This window comes from Synchiropus splendidus, chromosome 4 (assembly GCF_027744825.2).
Source record: "Synchiropus splendidus isolate RoL2022-P1 chromosome 4, RoL_Sspl_1.0, whole genome shotgun sequence".
Classification (NCBI taxonomy): domain Eukaryota; kingdom Metazoa; phylum Chordata; class Actinopteri; order Syngnathiformes; family Callionymidae; genus Synchiropus; species Synchiropus splendidus.
This window is the reverse complement of record NC_071337.1, coordinates 14,610,106-14,632,095: the sequence shown is the minus strand read 5'-3', so window position 1 is coordinate 14,632,095 and position 21,990 is coordinate 14,610,106. Positions and strand designations below refer to the sequence as shown.

The following is a 21,990-nucleotide window of genomic DNA, read 5'->3' as shown; positions in this document are numbered from 1 at the left end:
TCTGGTTTGAAACTTAAACAAAAAAGTCTCTCTTTGAAAGTCTTAAGTTCCCTTTGAACAGTTACAAATGCATCAATAGTCTACAAACATTCCTGAAATGAACCGTCCAATTGGAGCCTGCTTGTATTTACACCTGCTGGGTGAGGTGGAAGGGAAACGTTTGAGGGCGGAGCCTGTTCGAGGTGACTACCTGTCAGTGGTTCTACCTGTTACACCTGCTCTCCTCCCCCTCCGTCGCGTGTCAGCTGATTAGGGATTGGCAGGACGCATGACTCCAGCCAGCGAGCTCTGTCCACTGCTGAAGAAGGAAGCGGGTGGGTGCAGTGGAACCTGTTTTCCATTTTGACTGGGAGAGAGCCGGAGTGCTGTGCGGAGTCTCATCAGTGTAGTTTGGCTGTCCAAGGTGGCTTCAGGAGAGTGACTCACGCCACACAGCATGGGGTCTGATGAGTCATACAACTTTGTCTTCAAAGGTGAGTGAACAGAGACCGTGTACGACTGAGAATCTGCGGCTTCCATTGTGACCCGGTGCTGTTTACCTTGTAAGAGATTTCCTCTGTTGACTCCACTCGTCTGTTTGGAATGTGTCGTGGATGACAGAGCCGGCTTCTCCTTCCTGTTTCAGTGGTTTTGATAGGAGAGTCTGGAGTTGGGAAGAGCAACCTTCTTGCCCGGTTCACCAAAAACGAGTTCAATCATGACAGTCGCACCACCATCGGCGTGGAGTTCAGCACCCGCACCATTCAGCTGGACAACTACATCATCAAGGCGCAGATCTGGGACACAGCAGGACTGGAGCGTTACCGGGCCATCACCTCGGCGTGGGTGCACACGCACACACAAACACACACACGCTTGTGTGGTGTCACCAAACTTTCAATGTCATCCCTGCAGGTATTACAGGGGAGCAGTGGGAGCCCTGCTGGTGTACGACATCACCAAACAACCAACCTACGAGAGCGCGGAGCGCTGGCTGAAGGAGCTGTATGACCACGCTGACCCCCACATGGTAGTCATGCTGGTGGGGAACAAGACTGACCTGGAGAGCATTCGAACCGTGCCCACTGAGGAGGCCAAGGACTTTGCAGGTCAGTGCTCATGGAGCTTACTTCCGACCCTTAACAAAAACAAAGCCGGCTCCTTCCTCTGAACACATACAAGAGACTTCACATCTCTCGTGAAACATTCCCTCTTCATTCCTTCACCAGAGCCACATTTAAATTTATATGGCCGACATATGAATTTGAGGCATTTACTGGCCACAGAAAACAACGTAGCCCTCAGGCGATGACTTAGACACCTGCTTCTCTCAGAGGTCCTGCCTTTTTCATTTGAAACAAGTCCACCTTTCCTTCTCAACTGAAACACACAAGACGGAGCGGGAGCCCCTCATTCTCTCCACATCAAGGTCTACACAGAAGCAGCGGCTGCTCTTGAACCTGGAGTCGTGAGCCTGCAGCGAAAGGAAACCAGTTTCGAGTGATTGTACCCTTAACTTGATCTTTTCACCTCAACAGTGATTACAGGTGTGAGTCAGTCTAGTGATGTGAACTCAATGTCCTGCTTTCACTGTCGTGTGAAAGAGACGCGACATAGCTTCCCACCATTACCTCCCTCACATCAACTCTGAATCCCGGCCCTCACAAACATACATGCAGAGTACAGTAGCGTCTTGCTGAGGGCTCCACACTGGGGTTTCAACTAGCAACTTTCTGCTCCTTAGCCATTGCCATAACTGTATCGTGAAATGATGAAGTCATGTTGAATCAGAGCGCCCCCTATCCGCTACCATTCTATTCATCTTGTGGCTCAAGCTCTTACTCCCAAACATCGGCTTCTATACACTCATCTGTTCTGGCTTCAGGTTAGCCCCATGTTCCCCACCCAGATGCCTTCTGGGTCCAGTAGGAAATCTCACAGATGTTTGTCATGTTTGTGACGCCTGAAACAAATCTCTAAATCGCACATTGCAATATGCTTTAGTGCTTCTTGTCCTTTAGTTAGCTGAACAGGCTTTGGTCAGAAGTAAACACCAGCAGCTTAGAAACAGCGGCGGCATCTTTGCCAGGTGACAAGGTGAGAGTCAGCGAACGACCAGTGGCCACTCTTGAGTCAATACCTCTCCAAACTGTCAGCCCTTTTACAAGTGAGGGTCAGTCATTTAAAACACACCGATAAACATCACACACAATGGGTAAACATGTTTCAAAAGTGAGAGGTCAAAAAATAAACACATCACTCACCTCTGGTTCCAGATTCCACCCAGACATAGGCTCTGTCAAAACTGTGCAAGCCTCAGCTGACCTAAATACTTCATGAGGCGTTCACTGACCCAGTAGCGGTTGCACAAAATAAATAAAACTGGTGAGCTTCTCTTTTGTGTTCTGCTGAAAACCGTGACCGCCAACATGCAGGTGCTGAATCAGACTTCAATTACAAGACTCCAGCATTATTATTATTTTTTTTTTAATTCAGCAACATGTGTCCTTCAGACGGTTCCTACTCCACGTGCTCTTTCACTACAACATTCTGGCGGCAGCATTAGAGCCGAGCGTTGGGTTCCCAGACAGAGAGCCGCTGGAGAGGCTGCATGCCAATCGCACACTCCCTCGACAACTCCTCTTGTTGGTGCTTTGTGTTGCATGAAAGCAGTGAACATTTTACTATGGCTTTTCATTGTGACGGCCGGAGACACACCCTCGCAATGTTTCTGAGCAAAGATAACATTAAAGCAGGTAATGTAACCTTGTAGAAGTAACATTAAAAATGTACATTATTTCCGAGTTCTGAACTAGAAAAGCTGCTTTCTCGGGGCGCAGGCCTGAGAGACGTGCGTGTTAAATTGAAAGTCTCAGGGAGATGGTCACTGGGTTCATGGATGTGCTCGAGGTGTGGCGGGTGAGAAGGAGCAGACGGGTGAGGCTGACTTGTCTCGCAGTGACTGAGCTGTAACTGCTGTAGTACAGCGCTTGTACTGAGTGGTGGGAGAGCTGTTCACAAGCCCATCAATACTAGACCTAATCTGATCATGGCACGTGGTGCAACCACAGGGTGGATATTCCACACATGTCTTTGCTTTCACATGCCTGAGCTGGAGGGTGAGAAAGAGCAGGGTTTGACAGCTCTGTTTTCAGCTGCTCACCCTTTTCTGTCTTTTTTTTGAGGCCGCATCAAGTTTCTTTCCTCACGAGCGGTGATGACAAACTGACCGGCTCCATTCTCCCCAGCATCTGCTCCCCCTCAGGGTGTCTCCTGGTGGTCCTCAGCAGCCCTCCTCTGAGTTTCTTTAAGCATCTGCTTTATCCACAATTGGAGCTAAGCCTCCACAAACAAGTGAACAATAACCTGCACTGCTGCTTAGTTGATTTGTTTTCCACATTATTTTTGACTTATCTCTTCTTTCTTGCAGAGAAAAACAATCTAATGTTCATGGAGACCTCAGCGATGGACTCCACCAATGTTGAAGAAGCTTTCAATGAAGTTCTCACAGGTACAAACCGCCTTCCTCATTCTGAGCGTGACGTTCTCCCTGGGTTTTCCTGAAACTCCTCTCTGGTTCTCCTCAGAGATCCACAGGAAAGTGGCCAGCAGAGAAGTCACCCGGGGCTCCATCAGCGCCGTCACGCTGTCCAGTCCCAATGGACCCGCCAGCGAGGCGCAGGCCGGGCGGCGAGGCTGCTGCAAAAGCTAGTAACAGACTGCTGTCCACAGAATCAAGCCATGTTGAAACACAAACCACAGTGTGGATTTGGAACGGCCTTCGCTTTTAGTCTTTTTCGATTGGCTGCCTAAATTCCCTCTTCAACGTTTTCTCCTGTATCGATAACTACTGTGCTACTTAATAATAATGACGGAACATATTGTTGTAAGCATTGTCTGACACAAAGAAACTTCAGATGCGAATTAAGGAGAAGAGATCCTGCTATTTATTGACATGATTTAGAGTCAGTTTCAGACTTCCTCAGTTTGTTTTTGGGTTGAACCCAAATGTCAAGAAGCATTTTTATTTGTTTTGGATTTTTAAAAGCCTTGTTCCACAGTGTGTGTTGAAGATGCGCTCCGTTTTTAAAGAACTGAAATTCACATTGACTAAATAATGTTGTTTTTCAAGTGTTGTTTGTTCACTCTGATTCACCAATGAACAGTGAGACAGAATTCCAACAAACACCCGACTCAACAGCGCCATCCTTAGCATGATCCACTGCCATGTCTTGCTTCTTTAATCCCAAAGCATCGGACACCATGTGTCCGCTTGTGGGACGTGTCCCCAATGAAGGATTCAATGCTACTTTCTTCCACACTTTTGGTGTGTGCTTGGCTTGAAGTAGAAAGTGGCGCCACATGCTTCACTTGAAATTAACTTTGACGTTTAACGTTTCGAAAAATCCAATCTTGACCGCCGGGTTTGATGTCAGGACACACCCACATTTTACACCTGTGGCCCTTATAACTTTGGAGTCAGTGCTCGCACTCGCTAGCTCCAGCTATACAATGTGATCTCTTTGTGGCTGAACGCAAGCTAACACACCGCTGCCTCACCTTTTCAAAGATCTCCAAGCAAGTGGGGCATATTTTATAAATTGGCAGCTATGTAACAGCTTGTTCTTTTTTTCTTGTGAACAAAGTGTTGTGTACAGTTTCAATAGACTATTAATCTAATCAGATCCGAGCACTATGTAATTAAAATATAATTACATCACGCTCCGACACGTGACTTTTGGCGCCAGAACTAAAATCATCTCACCACGGCGCCACCTACTGAATTTAACCGTCCTACATTGAAGAGGTTTTCAAACCCTCTGTTCATGTATTTCACGCTTTTATTATTTATTTGCGTCAGAAAATGAAAACGCCAACTGTTTCAACCCTGAGGGCAGCGCGGGGAAAAATGGCTTAGTTGTACCTTCAAAAAACAAACACAGAGGACAACAACAAGAAAGCATATTACCAGATTTAAAAAGACATAAACAGCAAGTCAGTGAACAGAGAGTCCGACATCTGATTTGCAAGACATTTCACCAGATGTTCAAGCCCCTGGTCTCGCACCGTCTGACTTAGCACATCACTGACCAACATGACACGCAACTCAGGTGACAGTATACAAGGGTCTGCATCAAATAAGAAGGTGGAGCGATGTGAGCGCTTCGAAGGTCCTGTTTCACACGATCAACTCGTCCAGTTTCACGATGTGTTCCAACTCTTCTCCTGCAGGGGGCGGTATTGGATTCACCAGCCGGAGTGCACATTTCAGTCAGCTGTAATCTTCTCATCACATCTGCATTGTTCGGTGTCGTGGAGTCACTATCAAGTGCATGTCAGTGTTGCCTTGGAAACTGGTTTGACTCTCGCGTGAGAGAGTCAGCAAAGTGATGACTTTTTTTTTTTTTTTTTTTTTTTTTTTTTTGCAAATGGACGTTTGCTGTCTTTAAATAGAGACAGTGGAGAGTGTGGCAAGATTGTTGCCTCATGTTGCTCCTGCTCCTCTGGAATGAGTGTGGAAACCTTTGCTGCAGTACATGTGCGTTACCATGTAGATGGCCCAGGCATTTTGAGGGGCAGGAGCTCAAGCCAGAAAAATGGGCAACTGTTGTGAAAACTATGAGTAAAATTCTTATTCTGGTTTGTTGTCTATTCAGCCTTGTTTTCATGTTGTCATTGGAGCATGACACGGAGCCGAGGAGAACAAGGTTATTTATTACCATCAGCCTGCGCTGTTCTTTAGTCCTGGAAGTTTTATTTACTCATTTACTTGCTGTGTCTTTATACACACACGGAATTGGCGGATTTCACTAATGTCTGACAAGTAGCAGCATTATTCTCAGCGGCGCTTATGTGGTTACTTTAGCTCCAAACAAAGTCAGGGGATTGCACTTAGACTTTTTTTTTAGTAAATGGATGGTTGGTGTATTTTGCAATAATACCAAAATACACCTGGATAGATGGGAGAGTCTTTTCCTAAGAATTGAAGAAGAAAGGCGCTCTTTTCTACGGAGTCCTGCAAGTGACATGCATGTGTTTATTTTTTTGGGATGTGACATGCATGACTTTATTTTTTTTTTGCCCGAGATACGCATTATCACGAGATAAAAATCTTGAGATCATTTTTATCTCATGATAATGCATATCTGAAGATAACAGTTATCTTGAGATAATCTTTATCTCAAGATACAATTGTAAATGTCAGCGCATGCGTAGCTGCCTCTCTGGCAAAGCATTTTGTATACGTCCTCCTGGAACCACTATGTCTCCCATGGCTACATAACTGTTCGCCACCGTTGTCAGTCACTGTCTGCAAGTCTGTGCGCTTTGAACACAAAATAATACCATATGTGGCTAAGCTATATGTATTATGTGTCCCTGGAAGCAACATGCATGACTTTATTTTTTTTATCCCGAGATAACAGTTATCTCGAGATAATGTATCTCGAGATAACTGTTATCTCGGGATAAAAAAAATAAAGTCATGCCTGCCACATGTGGTATTATTTTGAGGTGAAGGCACTTGATCAGAGTGTTGAAAGCGCACAGACTTTGCCGTCGGCAATATTCTGACTTGCAGACAGTGAATGACAACGTTGACGAACCGTTACAAAGCCATGGGAGACAAAGTGGTTACAGGAAATTATCGTTTCTTGAGATAAAAATTATCACGAGATAACAGTTTGTTATCTCTGGCTAAAAAAAAATAGAGTCATGCACGTCACATCCCAAAAAATAAACACATGCATGTCACTTCCAGGGCTCCGTACTTTTCATATTGAGGGCAAATGTGTTTTTTTTTTTTTTTTTTAACCCAAAATGATATTATCCAGGCCAAAGTTTAGTTCGATCCTGGCCTGCCCGGAATACATGTCAGACAAGAACAAAATGTTCATGTTTTGACACTACGAGTCAGTTGCCATTGTCACATACTCACTTCTAAAGTTGATCCTTGCCGAAATGTTCCCAGAAAATTGAGATTTAGTTTGGCTGTTAGGTCATCATATAAACAAGAATCATAACTGGATTAAAGACACACACAGACATAGTGGCAGTACAGCTCACTCATTTATAGCAATAGTCATTTTTGGAGCAGAACCAGTGATTTTCCTACACAAGCAAGGTTGATCAAGAAAACAATTGAAATCACTGCTTGCCGAGAGCCACAATGATGTTGTTATGGCGACCAAACCATTTGACTCTGGCCAAAACCACCACAATGGTTTGAGCGTGTACATACTGTCCTTTCACTGATTTCTGGCAAAAGGCAGTGGGGATGTTTCATTATGACAAACTCTGTGTTCAGTTCCTCTGTTTCTGCGCTCCAGGTCCGGTTCAGGTCATCAGATCTATATCTGGCATGAAAAAACAACAACAACCCAAGAGCCTCAACAATGGTTTGTTTAACATATTGCTTGATGATCCAGTTGCCATGGCGACCGCTTTGTTTTCCTGCAGGTCTCATACTGAACAGTGAACAGACACCTGACTGGCTGCAGCAGAGAGAAAAGTGATTGAAGATATTTGAGTAAAAAGCTTCGGTGCCGAGTCCAGTTCGTGACAGCTGGAGCTTTAGACTCAGCCATGAAGATAGAGGCAACTTTGCTCTCGCTTCTGAAGGTTAAATGTCTCTGGATGCCGTGTTACGCCTCTCCTCATGGGTGCTGACACTAATCGTCCCACACCAGACCCAGAGCGGCCTCTGCTCTTTCTCAGAGGAAACATTCAAGTCTGCGAACACGGTGAATGACTTAATGGGCGTCAGGCCTTTGAATGGTAGCCTCCCCTGCTCTCACTGGCCGTCCCAGCGTCAGCAGTGTGACTGACAAACATCACATGATGACTTGATGCATGACACACTGGACTCTATTATGGTCTCAAAGTCTTTACTCTGCCCTGAGCATGTTTTCTGTCAAGCTGAGCAAGTTTCCACGATACAGAGTTTTTTCCTCCTGAAGGTTAACTAAACAAAGTCAGGATTTCAACACTGTTACTATAACAATGACACTGCTGTCTCAGATATTTCACTCTAAATCTAAACCTGTTCCTAGACATTAACTGAGTTACATGAAACTAACCATGTCTTAGCAGGAAACACAGAATTGACCATTATAATGCAAATGGTGATAACTGTTGCAGTGCAATATGGGATTCTAGTATGAGTGGTGGGAGGGATTTTGCTGAAATTCGGTGTCGGTCTGTGTATTTTCTGATTGCAGGCTGGCTTTGGCCCATGTTAGCTCGTGGTCCTGACTGATCCACTGGATTGTTTGTGGCTCTTGGGCCCAATCTTATCTTTTGACTCAGTCGACAACAATGACGTCATTGATGTTTGAATAGCGGTTTCATTTTGTCGGGTTTGCTAAACACTAGGTCTCAACTATGTCAGTTAATTTGGCTACTACAACGGGACGTAAAGCTAGTTGAAGTTGAGAACTATGGCCTCAGTCTTGGTCTCAGATTAGATGGTCCTGACTGCAGGTACATATGTAATATTTCCTCTCTCACTTAGACACATCCCCCTGTACTCGATGTACTATCCTATTGTCTGCTTAACTATTGTTTATTTATTTGTTTTTAATAAATTATGCTTTGTTTCCACAAATTTTATTTTATTTTTTAAAGATATTTGAGCAATAGTTTGGGATTGTAACGGAACTCATCTGTTTAGAGTTAGAGACATAAGAAACCCTGAACAGGTTGCTGGTCCATCAGGGGTCACAGAATCCTCTGCTAGTCCATTTGGACTGTGGGAGTAAACTGGTCTGCCATATAAACTCCTTACAGTTGCCTCAAGCTGGGTCAAACCTGTGACTTTCCTGCTGACATTTCGAGGAGCAGTCTTCACCTCAAATGTGTAACGCTCAGTTGGTCATGATCTCATGGCTAAATATCGGATCAGATTTATCAAGAGAACAGAAACAGCAAGTCAGTTTTAGAGGAGCGTGTGCACTGCTGCTGCTGCTCTCTTCAGGGTTATTTACTAAATTTGTACCAGATTTGAGGCGATGCAGTTCAGAGTCGTAGGAGGAGGGAGCGGAGCGGGGAGGAGAAGGAGGGAGAGGTGGGTGGTCAGGAGGAGGGAATCCAGATGGGAAGAAGAGCAGAGGAGCCTGCAAGAGAAAGCAGCATCTCGCATGGATGTGAGCCACACACTCTATTCTGACGGCAAACAAGCGCACCAGAGGACCTGCGTCCATGTTTTGAGAGGTAGGTGAGCATCAAACCAGTGAGGTGTCACTTGTTGCTATGATGATGGGATCAAAGTTTCAGCCTCTTTCAGCTTGGGAATGTGTTTCTTCCTGAAGTGATGCTTGCTGATAGAAGGAAATCAGAGTTCTAGACGGAGCGGATGGGCGTGTGGAGATTCTGATAACAGCAGTCGTCCACTCTGACTCAGGTCAGCTCCACAGTGTGTCAGTTACAGAGCAAAATGTCAGACGAGTCACGATCACTTGTGAGCTGTTCAAGTGGAAGTTCTTTCACTACTTCTGAAGTGACTGGTAATAACATGGTACTTTCACTGATCTCTACCAAGATGTAGTGTGATTCTAGATTGAGAGGAAGAGGAATAATCATGGGAATGATCTGACATGCACATTACTCTGTTTCCGATTTAAGATGCAGTTCTTTTTGTATTCCTATTAGTTTTCAGCCACCTGATATTCATTATTATTATTGTGTTTTCCTAGAATTTCTTTTCTTTTTTGCTGATCCTTCACGTCGTAAAATTGCTCATGACTGAACTGTGTTTGATGTCAATGCTTTTCTCACCTTTTCTTTCATACGGCTTTGTATTTCTGTGGGAATATTCTGTAAATGAACGCATAACAATAATGACAATAATAATCATGAAGCTCATGCATTCCTTTATTCAAAATAAAGAAATGCATTTGTCATTTTTTAATGCAATCTGGATTTATAACTTTTCAATATATTGCTTTTTGTTCTTTGTTCTGAATGCAATTAAATATCACTCATATATATCGATAAAACAGTCTATAATGAGCAGGTTCCTGGTGTTGTGAAAATGCCCACAGAGGACAACATGGATTCTATTAACCCCCCCGTCCTTGACGTGTTACCTCCAGGCAGTGTGTGTCCCAGTTCTACGCCACCTCCGGCTGGTCCCTCATCAGAAGTCTCGCTGGACTCCAACCTGAACGTCCTCGTCCCTTACGTGCGGCCTGAATTCACTGACGTAAGTACTGGCAATCGTCATGGTAACACCACTACCCCTGATGTTTGATCTCTTTTTTCGAGTCGAAACTGATGACTTTCTTCTGGAGTACAAATACCTGAGATATTTGCACCATTGAGGACACATTTGAGAAAGGAAGACTTTTGTCAGCGTGTGTGACCATGGTGTCAATGGGGTCAATCTCTATTCTATTCTCTCCTCACTTCCCTACATCATCTGCATACAGCACACTAGTAGCTGGAATTTGGTTATGAGATGGACAGGACCAGTGCAGGATCATTTATCTGCCGTGTTTAATGTGAGAGCGCAGACCTCTGCCAGGCAGCTCTCTCCCCACTGTCATTTAAACCAATATTATTGACCTACATACATTTTTTAAATATTTGTTTATATTCAAATGCAAACGTTTATATTCAGCAATGAGCTGAATTGTACAGCAGGTGTCAGTAGCGTTCCCGCACACAACAGCGTTAAGACTGCAGTGACTGAGTCACCTTCGTGGGAGAAAAAACATACTAAATTAAAGACAAATGTCACATTGTATCTGACAGGAAAAAGATCCTCAGGAGGCATGTGATGTTGTTTCATCAACTTTTTAAAACAGAAATATAATGTTAGTAAAATACATTATGAAAAAGATCATGTTCTTGAAAGACCAGCATATATGTAAACATATAAATATCACAATAAATAATGTCTTCAAATAAATAAATAAATAAATAAAATAAAATAGGACAAAATAAATGCAATGAGACGATATGAAAATACACATATTTAACATAATTTTATTTCATTTTTTTTCTAAATAGCAGAGTCTATAAAAATTGTAGGAGGATAGAGTCAATATCCGATTGAGAGACACATTTGCATTCACATTTGCAATCATGAAAACTCAGTAGTTTATTTGAACCTTACTTTCCACAGAAAAGGGGAGGCTGGAGTGGTGAAGTGATGCCTTCAGAAGGCGAACAGCAAGTCTTCTCAGGTCTGATGTGAACTGGTGGGTGTTGGATAAGTGGGCACACAGCTCACCAGCTCTACTTAAGAGTGTGCTGTTGTGTGCCATTTGTTTTTGGCCTCCATCTGACGCTTTATTCTTCGACACGCTGCAAACTCTCCGGAAACTTCAAAACGCTTGTTGTCGTGGTTACATTGTGGAAACGATTTTTGAATGAATGTCAAACGAAGAACAACCAGGAGCGGGGTGAGACACGCAAACCTAATCAGGAGCCGCTAAAACGCACCCCGCCGCTTTGTCTGACAACTGTGTGAGTCGCTGCCGCTCTCGGGAACATTCGTCATAATAAATGATGGAGATGTTGCGCTCCAGGTAGCAGTCCGTTTTACTTCACCCTGTGTTGTGGCAATTACTCGCTGCAGCCAGGTGTGTGCGTGTGAGCGTGTGTGTGTGTGTGTGTGTGTGCGGGCTTGTTTATACTGCCTCGTGGGGACCATTTTTTGACGAAACACCATCCTTGTGGGGACCTTGTGTCTTCGTGGGGATCTTTTGTCGGTGCCCACAAGTCCAAACCTCAATTTGAGGATGAAGACTTCAAAATCACAAGGTGATAATTAGGTTTCAGTTTGGTTCAGTGTCCTGGTTAAGATGAGCCATGTGTTTTGGGTGGTTAGGGAGAGGCTGGGGAAAGGGTTACGGCAATGAGAAACCTCACAATGTCCCCACATGGATAGCAATACAAACGTACTGGCAAGGCAACAGCTAGTCATCACACTCCAAACATTCCTGACCACCCAAGAGGAGCAAAGGTCACATCCTTTGAGCCTTCAGTGAAGCCAAATGGATTGATATGAATGAATATACAATTCATTTTTTGGTCCATTGTTTTTCCTTCAGTTTGTCTCTTAGACTTCAAAATTCCAACGTAGACCACCAAAACTGAACCGTGTCTTTGAGGACGAAAATGTGCGCTCACCTTCATGAAGGCTACCTATTACTCAGTATCAGCAGAAAGTTTATCTCGGGATCAACAGATGATCTGTTGTGGTCAGATCAGTTGTCAAAGATCTGAACCAAGTCATTAGAGACACAGAGAGAGTGGAACCTTTGCAACACGATAAGCCACTTGTGCATTAGTCCATTGAAAATGTTTCATTTTGAGGGAACCGAAATTTGGTTCCCTCCAACCACACCTACTGTGCTGTACGCAGGATCAAACCTTCAGCCAGCCTCTGCTGACACCTGCCCTTAGGAGGGGGTCATGATGTCATCGGAGCATCTCTGGATTTCTGCATCACCTTAAACAAAGCAGTGTTTTATGCTGGAATCTGTCTCCAAAATCATTAAAGACACATGATGCATATGGTCTTAGAAGCTTTGCAAAAGAACATCGAACAAGGTGGCCCTATAGTCGGAGTTGAGAAGCAGGTCAAAGCTTGTGCGTGTCATGAGGTCTAACAGAGAAGCTAGCTGATCTCCGGTTGCGAAAAGGATGTTGTTAGTTCATGGTGTTTTTCAAGAAGCAGAAAGATGTCATTCATCATTTCAAAGGCTGTAGCTTGACAGAGGTGATTAACCTCTGGCTGGAGATGATGGCGTACTGTAAAATAGAAGAGTCTTAGGTGTGACTCATCCAACAGGTAACTGGTTGGAGATTATCACTATCATTTATGGAAGGACAGTGAACATGGACCTTTCCTTCTTCCTCTACCATTCTCTGTGTGTTTTCTACCACACCTTCTACAGCGACTGCCTCTATATCCCCATTTTATCCCCGTTTTTTTTCCCCAGACATTCCCACTGCACGTAAAGCACCATCTCCAGTATGTGCTCCCTGTGGACTGTCACTATGCACAGAAGCAGCATCACGCTCTGTCATGCTGTACCAGTGAGACGCTTCACCAGAGTGTGAATATTCCTCTTCCGAATCTGAGCCAGCCAAAAGGGGGGGTTCAGTCTCTATTTACTGCAAATTTAGATGAAAACACGCTCACAAACATTGTTCAGATTGCAGTTACATGTGCTTGTGTAGAGTGGTAACTACATCAGGCGTCTGATTTGCAGCTGGGCTTGTTGAAATGCTGCGACACTGCTAGTTGCGATTTTGTGATGATTCCACCCAAAGCTGCTCAGGAGCTACATTCATTTGGGATAATATTTTAATGGTGGTCATTATGTCAATAGACATAGATTTTGATGTTTCGCTCTTAATCTTCTTGAAGTGCTTTTTCAAGTTGCCTGTGTGGACTCACTGAAGAAGCATGTTGTGGACTGACACATCCCCTCCTCACCTGTGACTGGGGGCCAGGAGAAAACAAAAGCATATAAAAGATGCCTACATGGAGATGCAGAGCAAACTGAAGCACAGTGCTACGTGGAGAAAGTACAGAAAAGTTTCCTGACAAGCGCAGATCCGTGTGCTCGGAGAGACTGTCGGAGAAGAGAAGGGCAGGACAGTCGGTCCACAGGGAGACGGCGAGGTGACTTTGATACATAGATGAAGAGAAACCTCGTGGGGTTCAGCTGGAGCAGATGTGGGAGGGAAAATGTGTTGAAAGGTGAAACGTGGAGACGCAAGCAAGGGCTTTCCCCCCCTTTTTCAAACCACGACTGCGATAAAGGAGAGAGCTCGCAGTCTTCACTAACGGCTGGCTGTAATGTGGAGGCTAATCTTGCAAACAGCTGGAAGGAGATAAGAAGCCAATGAGGACTGAGATACATTCCACTGCAGCTGCCTGGAGAGACCATCAAAGAAAATGAGCCAGGACACACACATGCACGCACCAACACACACTTCTGATCTGCCATCTGAAAGGCAAAGCAGCAGACTACAATGCAGCTCTGGATAGTGTATATTCCCATGAAAATACTTTGTGCTTTTATTTCTCCCATCAACGCTTCGCAATACATACATTTGCCACAAGAAGCCACATTTTTCAATCTGAATGAATTTGGTGTATTACTGAATCAAATGATGGATATATACATTCATACATACATTTAAACAACAAAATATTGTTTATTTTGTATCTGTTTGACAATAGCACAATAAATCACATGGTGGCTATATTCAAGTTTTTATATCACCTTATTTAAACTAAAGCTCTTTTAATGTCTTGTAAATATTTGTATAAGAATTTAAATTTTAAACAAATTTCAAGTACATTCAGAGAAGTGAAAACCCTGCCCATTGTGTAGGGGTTCCTCCATGTTTGTTGTTGTTATCATCTAGCTTTTTTTTTTTCTCTCTCTCCTTCATGAATTTATTTTCTTAAGCCTTCCAAGAGTGCTTTTCCAAATCGTCTATTTTTGGGTCACAATTAAATTAATTCTAATGGCTAGCATTCCAACTTTTTTCATGCCACGTAATTCAATTTGGAGAGACGGGAAGTGACCATTTAGGGTGCAATGTGAATCCATTGGAACTAGCTAATTTGGTTACCCAGAGAGAACCAAGAGAAATCCTGACTCTGACTTGAAAATCTACAGTGGCGAGCTGAACAGGTGATGATCCCCATCTCACTCTGCTGTGTTCCATGCAGATCCATAAGGCTCTCATGTGGCGACGACTGGGCATCAGATCAACGCTGAAGAGAAAGTCTAGCTCCTGTGGAGTCTGTGAACTTGGGTGTGACCTTGAGGTGAGTGGAGCCTTCAGTCCTTGCGTGCACTGCTATAGGGAGCCTGTGTCTTCGTCTTCTGGTCGGTCCATGGTCCCAAAGATCGAGAAGAAAATGAATGGAAGTCTATGGGCAGATCAAAGTTATTTTCTGGTACACTTTGCTTCATGCCCTGGATCACACATGTGCTGTAAAATGACAAAATCAAGGGGAATATCAATATGTGTGTGAGACATCATAGAGTTAAGTTGGAGATCAGGAACAGAAACAAATTAAATGACTTGTTCCTTGCTCCATTATCATCATGTCCTGAAAATTTCATTGAAATGTGTTCTGTTTTCAAGCTATTTTACAGACAGACAGACGGACAGATTGAAAATGATAAAAGATGCGGTTGATTCAAGTCCCTCTGGTCAAACGCAGTTTTTATTTCATGACTATTATTTGTCTTTTTTGAACAGCATCAGGTCTCCTCATATCATCGAGGACCCAAATATCCCAAAAGTCTGAGCGCATCAGAGTCTCCCGATTCCAAGACCTCTGAACCGGTTGTCAAGGAAACGACATTGCAGATCTTCTCGTCGGCTTCCAGCTCTGACACAACAACAGGAGGTATGTGCTGCTGCAGGCGTGTGTGTGTGTGTGTGTGTGCGTGTCCGTCTGTCTGTCTACATCGCTTACAGCAGCGCACAGGTCTTTTCACAGTCACGGCTCCGACTCTTTGAAGTGAAGAGCCACCCACTGGGCTTCACTGTGCTCAGATTAAAGGTTGCACATTATCTTCAGCTTCTTCATGTCTTCATTCACCCGGCTCATTCATTAGCTCCCTCAGATCAAAATACATCTGAATATTCTGAGCCTGGAGTAGCTGCTCCAAAACACACTGGAGTCCCGTGGTTCCTATTTCACCTGTTGAATTGTCAGAGCGGATGAAGAACAAACAACATGTTTGCAGACCTCTCGAGCAAATGGCTTCGTCTGTCGAGCAGAGCAGGAATCAGTGGCACAAACAGCACAGTTGTCAACACCAGCACGAAGCAAAATCATTGTTATTAGCAGAGTGAACCTCCATGGAGGACAGCAGTAGAAAAGAGACCTGTTGTCCACATCTGAGAGCAGAGAGATTGTTGGTCAGATTAAACAGAGCTTCAATTGGCTGAGCCTTCATTGCAACTTCAACAGATCGTTTTTAAGCGAATCTTGAACAAACATCAGAAAATGAAAACTCCAAGTCTTCACTTACAGCGTTGTTTTTATGTCCTCCCTTTATTGCTGCTCAGTATATTGACGAATTACCGACTTTACAGTCCAGCGTTGAGCCAGAAGCTGTTTTATTAGCTTCCCAGCCGCTTAGTTTAGTCCATTTCTTGCTGAGCTTTGTCCAAATATTAAATGTGATGAAGAGTTTTTAGATCATAAGGGATGGCAAACACGTCTCATTGGTGGAGGTACGGGATACAAACCCAGATCACACCTGGGATTTGTAGGTGCTGCCTGTGACTTTGTGGGTGTCATCCTGAGTAATGTGCTCTATGCCCTTTTTTCCAGAGAGTCAAGAGCTAGAACACCTGACAGAGAAGCAGGGAGAATCAAAAACTCAGACGGATGCTGTGAAGCCGTCTTCAGAATGCACAGCAGGATTGGCGGAGAAAGATGGAGATGTGGCGGTGCCTGCAGAAGAGTCGGAGAAAGAAAAAGCCCTTCGACTCCTGTACTGTTCCCTCTGTAAAGTCTCGGTCAACTCAGCCTCACAGCTCCAGGCTCACAACAGCGGTAAGGAAAATACTGACATTTTTGTTTCAGATTATTTTCTCGGACTGTCTCGTTCATTTGATGTTTTTTAGGTTCCAAGCATAAAACCATGCTGGAGGCCATGAGCGGGGACGGCGCCATCAAGTCTTTTCCCAGGTCAGGGGTCAAAGCAAAGCTGGCGGCCTCATCCGAACCATCAACTGGCCTCCAGAATAAAACATTCCATTGTGAAATCTGTGATGTTCACGTCAACTCGGAGACTCAGCTCAAACAGGTGGGTTGGTTGCATTATTCTATATACTTCAGTCTAAAATGGATTTGCCCACAAAGAGCTGGGTATGAGAAAATTAAGCTGGCAAACATGGACACAAATTATTATGGTAAATTATGGTTAAAAGGTTGATGCATATTTGCAAACAATACCCACCAAAAAATAGTTATAGGATTATTATTACCACAACTAATACTACTACTGCCTCTCATAATAATATAACAACAACAACAGCTTGGTGTGTGTAGAGACTGCGTGAAAAAGTCATTTTGTCTCCTATCCACAAGTTTTTCTCTGCTCAAAGCTCATAACCATTGGTAAGAGAGGGGATTAGGTGGAAAATAGTCAGTCAAGATACGAGATACATGCACTCTGGCTGCGCCAAGACATTGTGCCCATGATGGTCATGAACAAGCCTCGATCATTTTGCAGCTAAAGCAAGTCATATCAGTTATAATAATGTCTCTCTGTCACCAATGACCTTGCTTCGATCTCACAAAGGAAGGCGAAAAAGGCGTTCCGATTGTTGCAGCGATCTCCAAGGGCGACAGCTATATAATGGGTGTTCACTCGCAATTAACTCAAACAGTTCGCAAACACTTATCAGTGAAAGAAATCATGGTCTCAAAAATAAAATGTAACACCTTGTTTGCTCCTTGTCCTGAAAAAACGGAGAGAAAACTGAGACTCTGGCTGGTATGACGATTGCCCATGTGACAAAAATGACCCATTCACACAAAACAAACAGTATTGGTCATAAGCAGTATTTTCATTAATGTGACTTTAGAAAACATAAAAAGCACTAAATATTGTATGTGTGATCAAAATCTTGATGAAATAGCGTGAAAACAGCAGGTATGACTTGATAATATATTTCACAGCACAGCAGTTGGAACATCAAATTCTGCTGCTCAAATATGAATAGTCTCATATTTCGCATTGACCTCTTGGTCTGCACGAACAGAACTTTGCGTTTCATCTATTTTTCAGTGGATATTACCTTGATAAGTGACACCGGGCTCCGTACGTGAATAAGACATGTCGCTCGTGGTTGCGCTCGCTCAGTGGAGAGGTTATGTTGCGTCACTCAATAGTCGCTGGCATTGTCTTGCTGTCCATCTTCTCAGACCTGGTTCATCTTTTAGAATTGGAAAAGCCATCAAAATTCAGTCATGAGTCGCTCCGTCTTGAGCCGATATTCCTGTTGAAACCTGAAGGAAAGAAAATGAGTCATCCAGCGTCTGATTTACTTGTTCCTCCACCCACACAGAAATTTAAATGACCAACTGCCGTGAAGGTTACGTGGCTTGCAACACTGACACGGCCACTCCACTCAGAATGAAAAGCCACTTGACTTATTGAACATCTCAACACACTCCCCGATATTCTGTGAGCAGGCGATGAGAGCCTTGTGTTTGAGCTGCAGATAAAAAGTTCACTTTAAACAGGTGCTCATGTTTATTAAGCAGTGAATCACTGATAATGTGCCAGCGAGGCCATCTGTCGCCTGCTTCTTTAGATCCCAAATCTTCATTCCACACCTGAAAATGACGGTGAAAATATCTGAAATCTTGATCTGTAAAAAATAATTGGGGACTTTATTTTTCCGTTTTCATCCTCCAGCACATCAGCAGCCGGAGGCACAAGGACAGAGCGGCAGGAAAACCAGCCAAGCCCAAATTCAGCCACTACAGCACGCCACAACGCCAACAGAGTCTCACACAAGTGAGTGACCTTGGAGAGGAGTGAGAAGAGAAAGTGGAGCAACATACTAACCTCAATCTTAGATGTTTCCATGATATCAATTGATAACAGTGCAAATAGTAGACACCTGAAGTTTTGAATTTAACATCTATGCCAACAAAATAGTTCCAATTTGAGATTACGATTTAACATAACTTGTATTGGATGGTTTTTTTTTTACTTTTTAATTTTTTTTTAAACACAATATTCTCACCTGTAACATTAGCATTTACAAAAATCCTAGCCAGTGTGACTCCTTGACATCACACTCAACCCGAAATGCAAATTGAAAGTCTGATAAGATCATAGTGCCTGACAAAGCCAAGAAAGTCAGTGAGGTAGTGCATAGATTTGTGTTATTTCTTGTCATAGATTTTATCTCCTGACAGTGAGACTGTTGAGTATTCAAACCCAGCTTCTTTAAAGGCTTCTCTCTGTTGTGAACCTTGGTTCTTTGTCCTTGTGTTTGGGTCCTTTGCCCCCACTGTCCAACTGTATGTCGAGGTTAATTGATCCCTCCAAATCATGTGTCAAACTCACGGCCTGGGAGTCAAATCTGGCCCTTCAGGTCATTTTATGTGGCCCACTAGAGGTGATTCGCATAAAATAAAATGATATACCAATTTGAAAACCTCCCCTTGAACCAAACTAAAGACATTCTGGTTCCTCTGTGACCTATGAGTGCATACTGAGTTTATATACTTGAAATACATGTGGAAGTAGACTTCCAGATTGCAAGCTGCTTCTGCGACCTGAGATATGGACAGTTCTTTTGTTTGAGTGTTCAACACACTGTGGGGATTACACAGCAAATGTCAACCATTTGTGTTGAGTTGAAATGTGGGAGATTTAATGAAGAATGGGGGAGTAAATACAAGTTTATGTCATGACTTGTTGGAGGAACGAGAGTACCTCAGGAGGCAGCTGAGAAAAACGTCAGGCATGCACAGAATTTAGGTAACAGGAGGGCGAGAGAAACGAGAGTCGAAGGAGTTTACCGTTAGGATGCGAAGCAACCATCTGGCAACACGAACTGGCCAGGGGCACCAATAACAAAATAAAAGCATGAGAGAAAAACTGAAACAGTTTATCCTTTAAGGCAGTGTCAACTGGTGTACAGTGAGAGACTGTCAGGTCTGCCGTGGGAAACGATCCAGTTTCACCTCATTTGTCCGAAGACAGAGGTGGGCATATGATGACATTAAATCATGAAAAATGAGAACGTCTACCAACGTGTGGAGAATGGATTTGGTTGCATTCTTTCTATACACTCTAGGTCTATGCTGATGCGTTGGCTTGTGCATCAGATGCACTAGCGCTGCGCATGGTGCTCCTCTTCCCACATACACTCACAGCAAAGAACCTGATGTGCATCTAACTTGACAACACACACTTTCAAGACAGAACGATAGACTGTTCCTTGTCGCACCTGCAAGGCCAAAGGCAGTCTATGCCGCAAAGCTAACAGCTAACGTGAAGTCTCACTTCAAAACTTCACACTCATCAAAGTTTGCTTTGTGGTTTAAAAGTTGGCCAAAAACTAAATGTAGAACCAGCTAAATGGAGTCCAAAATGTGACGAGATTATTGTTGTTATGATGCAGCAAGTATATTAAAGATTAAATATTTGTCTGGAAATTCCACAAACTAGAAAAAAATCATGTGAAAATGATAGTGATGAACTGAAACAATTATTTAAAATAAATAAATGAATAATCATGATATATGTCTGCCATATTGCCCACCACTTTGTGTAGACAATGCAAAGTGATTTTCTGCAGGACATTCGACGAAGCACAATTGGACTTTGGACAAGGTTCTGTTGGTTTGAGCCTCGAGATTTTTGTCAATAATCAAAGTGTACCGTGGCTTAGAACAGGTTGAAAAACACTGCTATAAGGAAGAGCACTTACAGTACATTCTGGCGAAGGTGAGATAAGATTGGTGAATGTAGCCTCATACAAATATCCCAGGAGCTTCTTTATATCTTCATATTTCCTGTTAAAACATTGTCACATTTAGGTCCGTTTTTTTTTTTGGTCCGTTACTGTGACTCTGTTTCTGTCACTGCGTTTTCATCGTTGCATGACTGAGTTGGACAGAATAGACCAGTGAGGCACATTCAACAGAAACCTCTTTTCCCAGCTAGCCAGGGTTGGAAAACCTTGGCAGCCATGATTAAATATCTCACATGGTGCTCTGCTTGAGATTTGCGAGTCAGTTTTTCCTATAGCAGCTGAGAGCCTCACTCTCTATGTGATGTTTCATCATTCAGAAAGGTTCTTTCATGCTGCCTCAGTGTATTGGTGCACTGTTGTACACCATTATTAACACTTATAGAGCAGCTGCAGCATTTTTTCAAAACTACATTCACAGTCCCTCAGACAGCTGCTCTGTTGAGCCAGCAACTGATGACAAAGCATCGGGTCCTTTAGAGAGGGAAGAAAGCTGAGACTGTGTTCATGCAGGCGTTAGTTTCTACTTTGGAACAAAGCAAACATAGAAACACTTTATATAGTTTTGTCAAAACACCATTTATTTTGAGCAAAAGAAAATGAGAATTTTATTGTCTTCAGGTTCTTCAAATTCCAAGCAAGAGTCCGGACCAGAGCAAACCTTTGGCTGCCTGCTTCGTCCAGCATCCACTCTCAGTCGCTGCTGCAGCAGCCATGGTGTCACTGTCCCACTATCCAGGCCGGCCGTCCTATAGCGCCAACCCTGCCTTTCTCCAGGCTCCATCACTCACCCCAACACTTGTCCACCCTTCCCCTGTACGCCTGTGCTCCACACACACTCCACTTCTGTTTCCCCACTACTGACTGACCCACCGTCTCCACATCGGTGGGTTCGACTGAGAGACACTTGCTTGTTTGCCAGTCTAAATAAGTATTCAATAAAATATCCATGAGTCTTTAATGACACTCTCAATGGCTTTTGTTTTATATTCTGACCAAGCATAATACCTCTAGCTTTCTCTCTCACAGCTCCTTGGTGTGTTTGGCCCTCACCTCCCATCTCTCGCCCTTCTCCTAGTCTGCTCTCAACAGGAGTCAGGAATTCTCAAACTGTCCTCCAAGTTCCATTCAGCACTCAGACGAATTCATCTCTAATGTGCCCCGGGATATTTGACTCACAAAGCCCACTTTTATGAACGGCTTTAGTGTATTGATCCGCAAGCACTGCTCCTGAACTGTGATACCCCACTGAGGCAGCGTAGGCGACGGTTACGTTTGCCTGCTCGCGCTGTAATGCTGTATGCTGTCGGAGGCGTGTCTACACTCACTGAGTGTTTCCAAATTTTCATGTATGTATTGACATTGTATTATTTGGACATACATTAATTTCTATCCTCTTGTATCCTCTTTATATTTACTTACTTAACATTTTCCCTATGTTCATGCATGTAAATATTTTTATCCTTATTTTTTCATGTCTTTCACTATTTGCCATATATATATATATATACA

The 21,990-nt window shown here is 43.5% G+C and overlaps 2 protein-coding genes across 3 annotated transcripts; both read left to right on the top strand.

The window, feature by feature from the left end:
* The first annotated feature begins 227 nt into the window (after window positions 1–227).
* Window positions 228–4,107, top strand: LOC128757435 (ras-related protein Rab-25-like). The gene is made up of 5 exons (XM_053862731.1): window positions 228–473; window positions 626–821; window positions 895–1,088; window positions 3,410–3,490; window positions 3,567–4,107. Exons 1-5 carry the CDS (start codon window positions 437–439, stop codon window positions 3,689–3,691), a joined length of 633 nt encoding a protein of 210 aa, XP_053718706.1. The 5' UTR covers window positions 228–436; the 3' UTR covers window positions 3,692–4,107.
* Window positions 4,108–9,059: 4,952 nt separating this feature from the next.
* LOC128757834 (zinc finger protein 385D-like) lies at window positions 9,060–21,690 on the top strand. Of its 2 annotated transcripts, none has more exons than XM_053863407.1 (8): window positions 9,060–9,189; window positions 10,071–10,180; window positions 14,681–14,779; window positions 15,220–15,370; window positions 16,307–16,531; window positions 16,603–16,784; window positions 18,405–18,506; window positions 21,100–21,690. In XM_053863407.1, exons 1-8 carry the CDS (start codon window positions 9,117–9,119, stop codon window positions 21,340–21,342), a joined length of 1,185 nt encoding a protein of 394 aa, XP_053719382.1. In that variant the 5' UTR covers window positions 9,060–9,116; the 3' UTR covers window positions 21,343–21,690. The 2 variants fall into 2 exon arrangements, with proteins under 2 accessions (XP_053719382.1, XP_053719383.1); XM_053863408.1 differs by lacking the exon at window positions 9,060–9,189 and adding an exon at window positions 9,286–9,379 and having other exon boundaries at window positions 21,100–21,689.
* The last annotated feature ends 300 nt before the right edge of the window (window positions 21,691–21,990 follow it).

Coding starts and splice junctions, on each gene's coding strand:
- LOC128757834 (XM_053863407.1), top strand. CDS start 9,117: ATGGATGTGAGCCACACACTCTATTCTGACGGCAAACAAGCGCACCAG. Junction 10,181..14,680: donor TGCGGCCTGAATTCACTGAC/GTAAGTACTGGC, acceptor TGTTCCATGCAG/ATCCATAAGGCTCTCATGTG. Junction 15,371..16,306: donor CTCTGACACAACAACAGGAG/GTATGTGCTGCT, acceptor CCTTTTTTCCAG/AGAGTCAAGAGCTAGAACAC.
- LOC128757435 (XM_053862731.1), top strand. CDS start 437: ATGGGGTCTGATGAGTCATACAACTTTGTCTTCAAAG. Junction 1,089..3,409: donor GGAGGCCAAGGACTTTGCAG/GTCAGTGCTCAT, acceptor TCTTTCTTGCAG/AGAAAAACAATCTAATGTTC. Junction 3,491..3,566: donor TTTCAATGAAGTTCTCACAG/GTACAAACCGCC, acceptor GGTTCTCCTCAG/AGATCCACAGGAAAGTGGCC.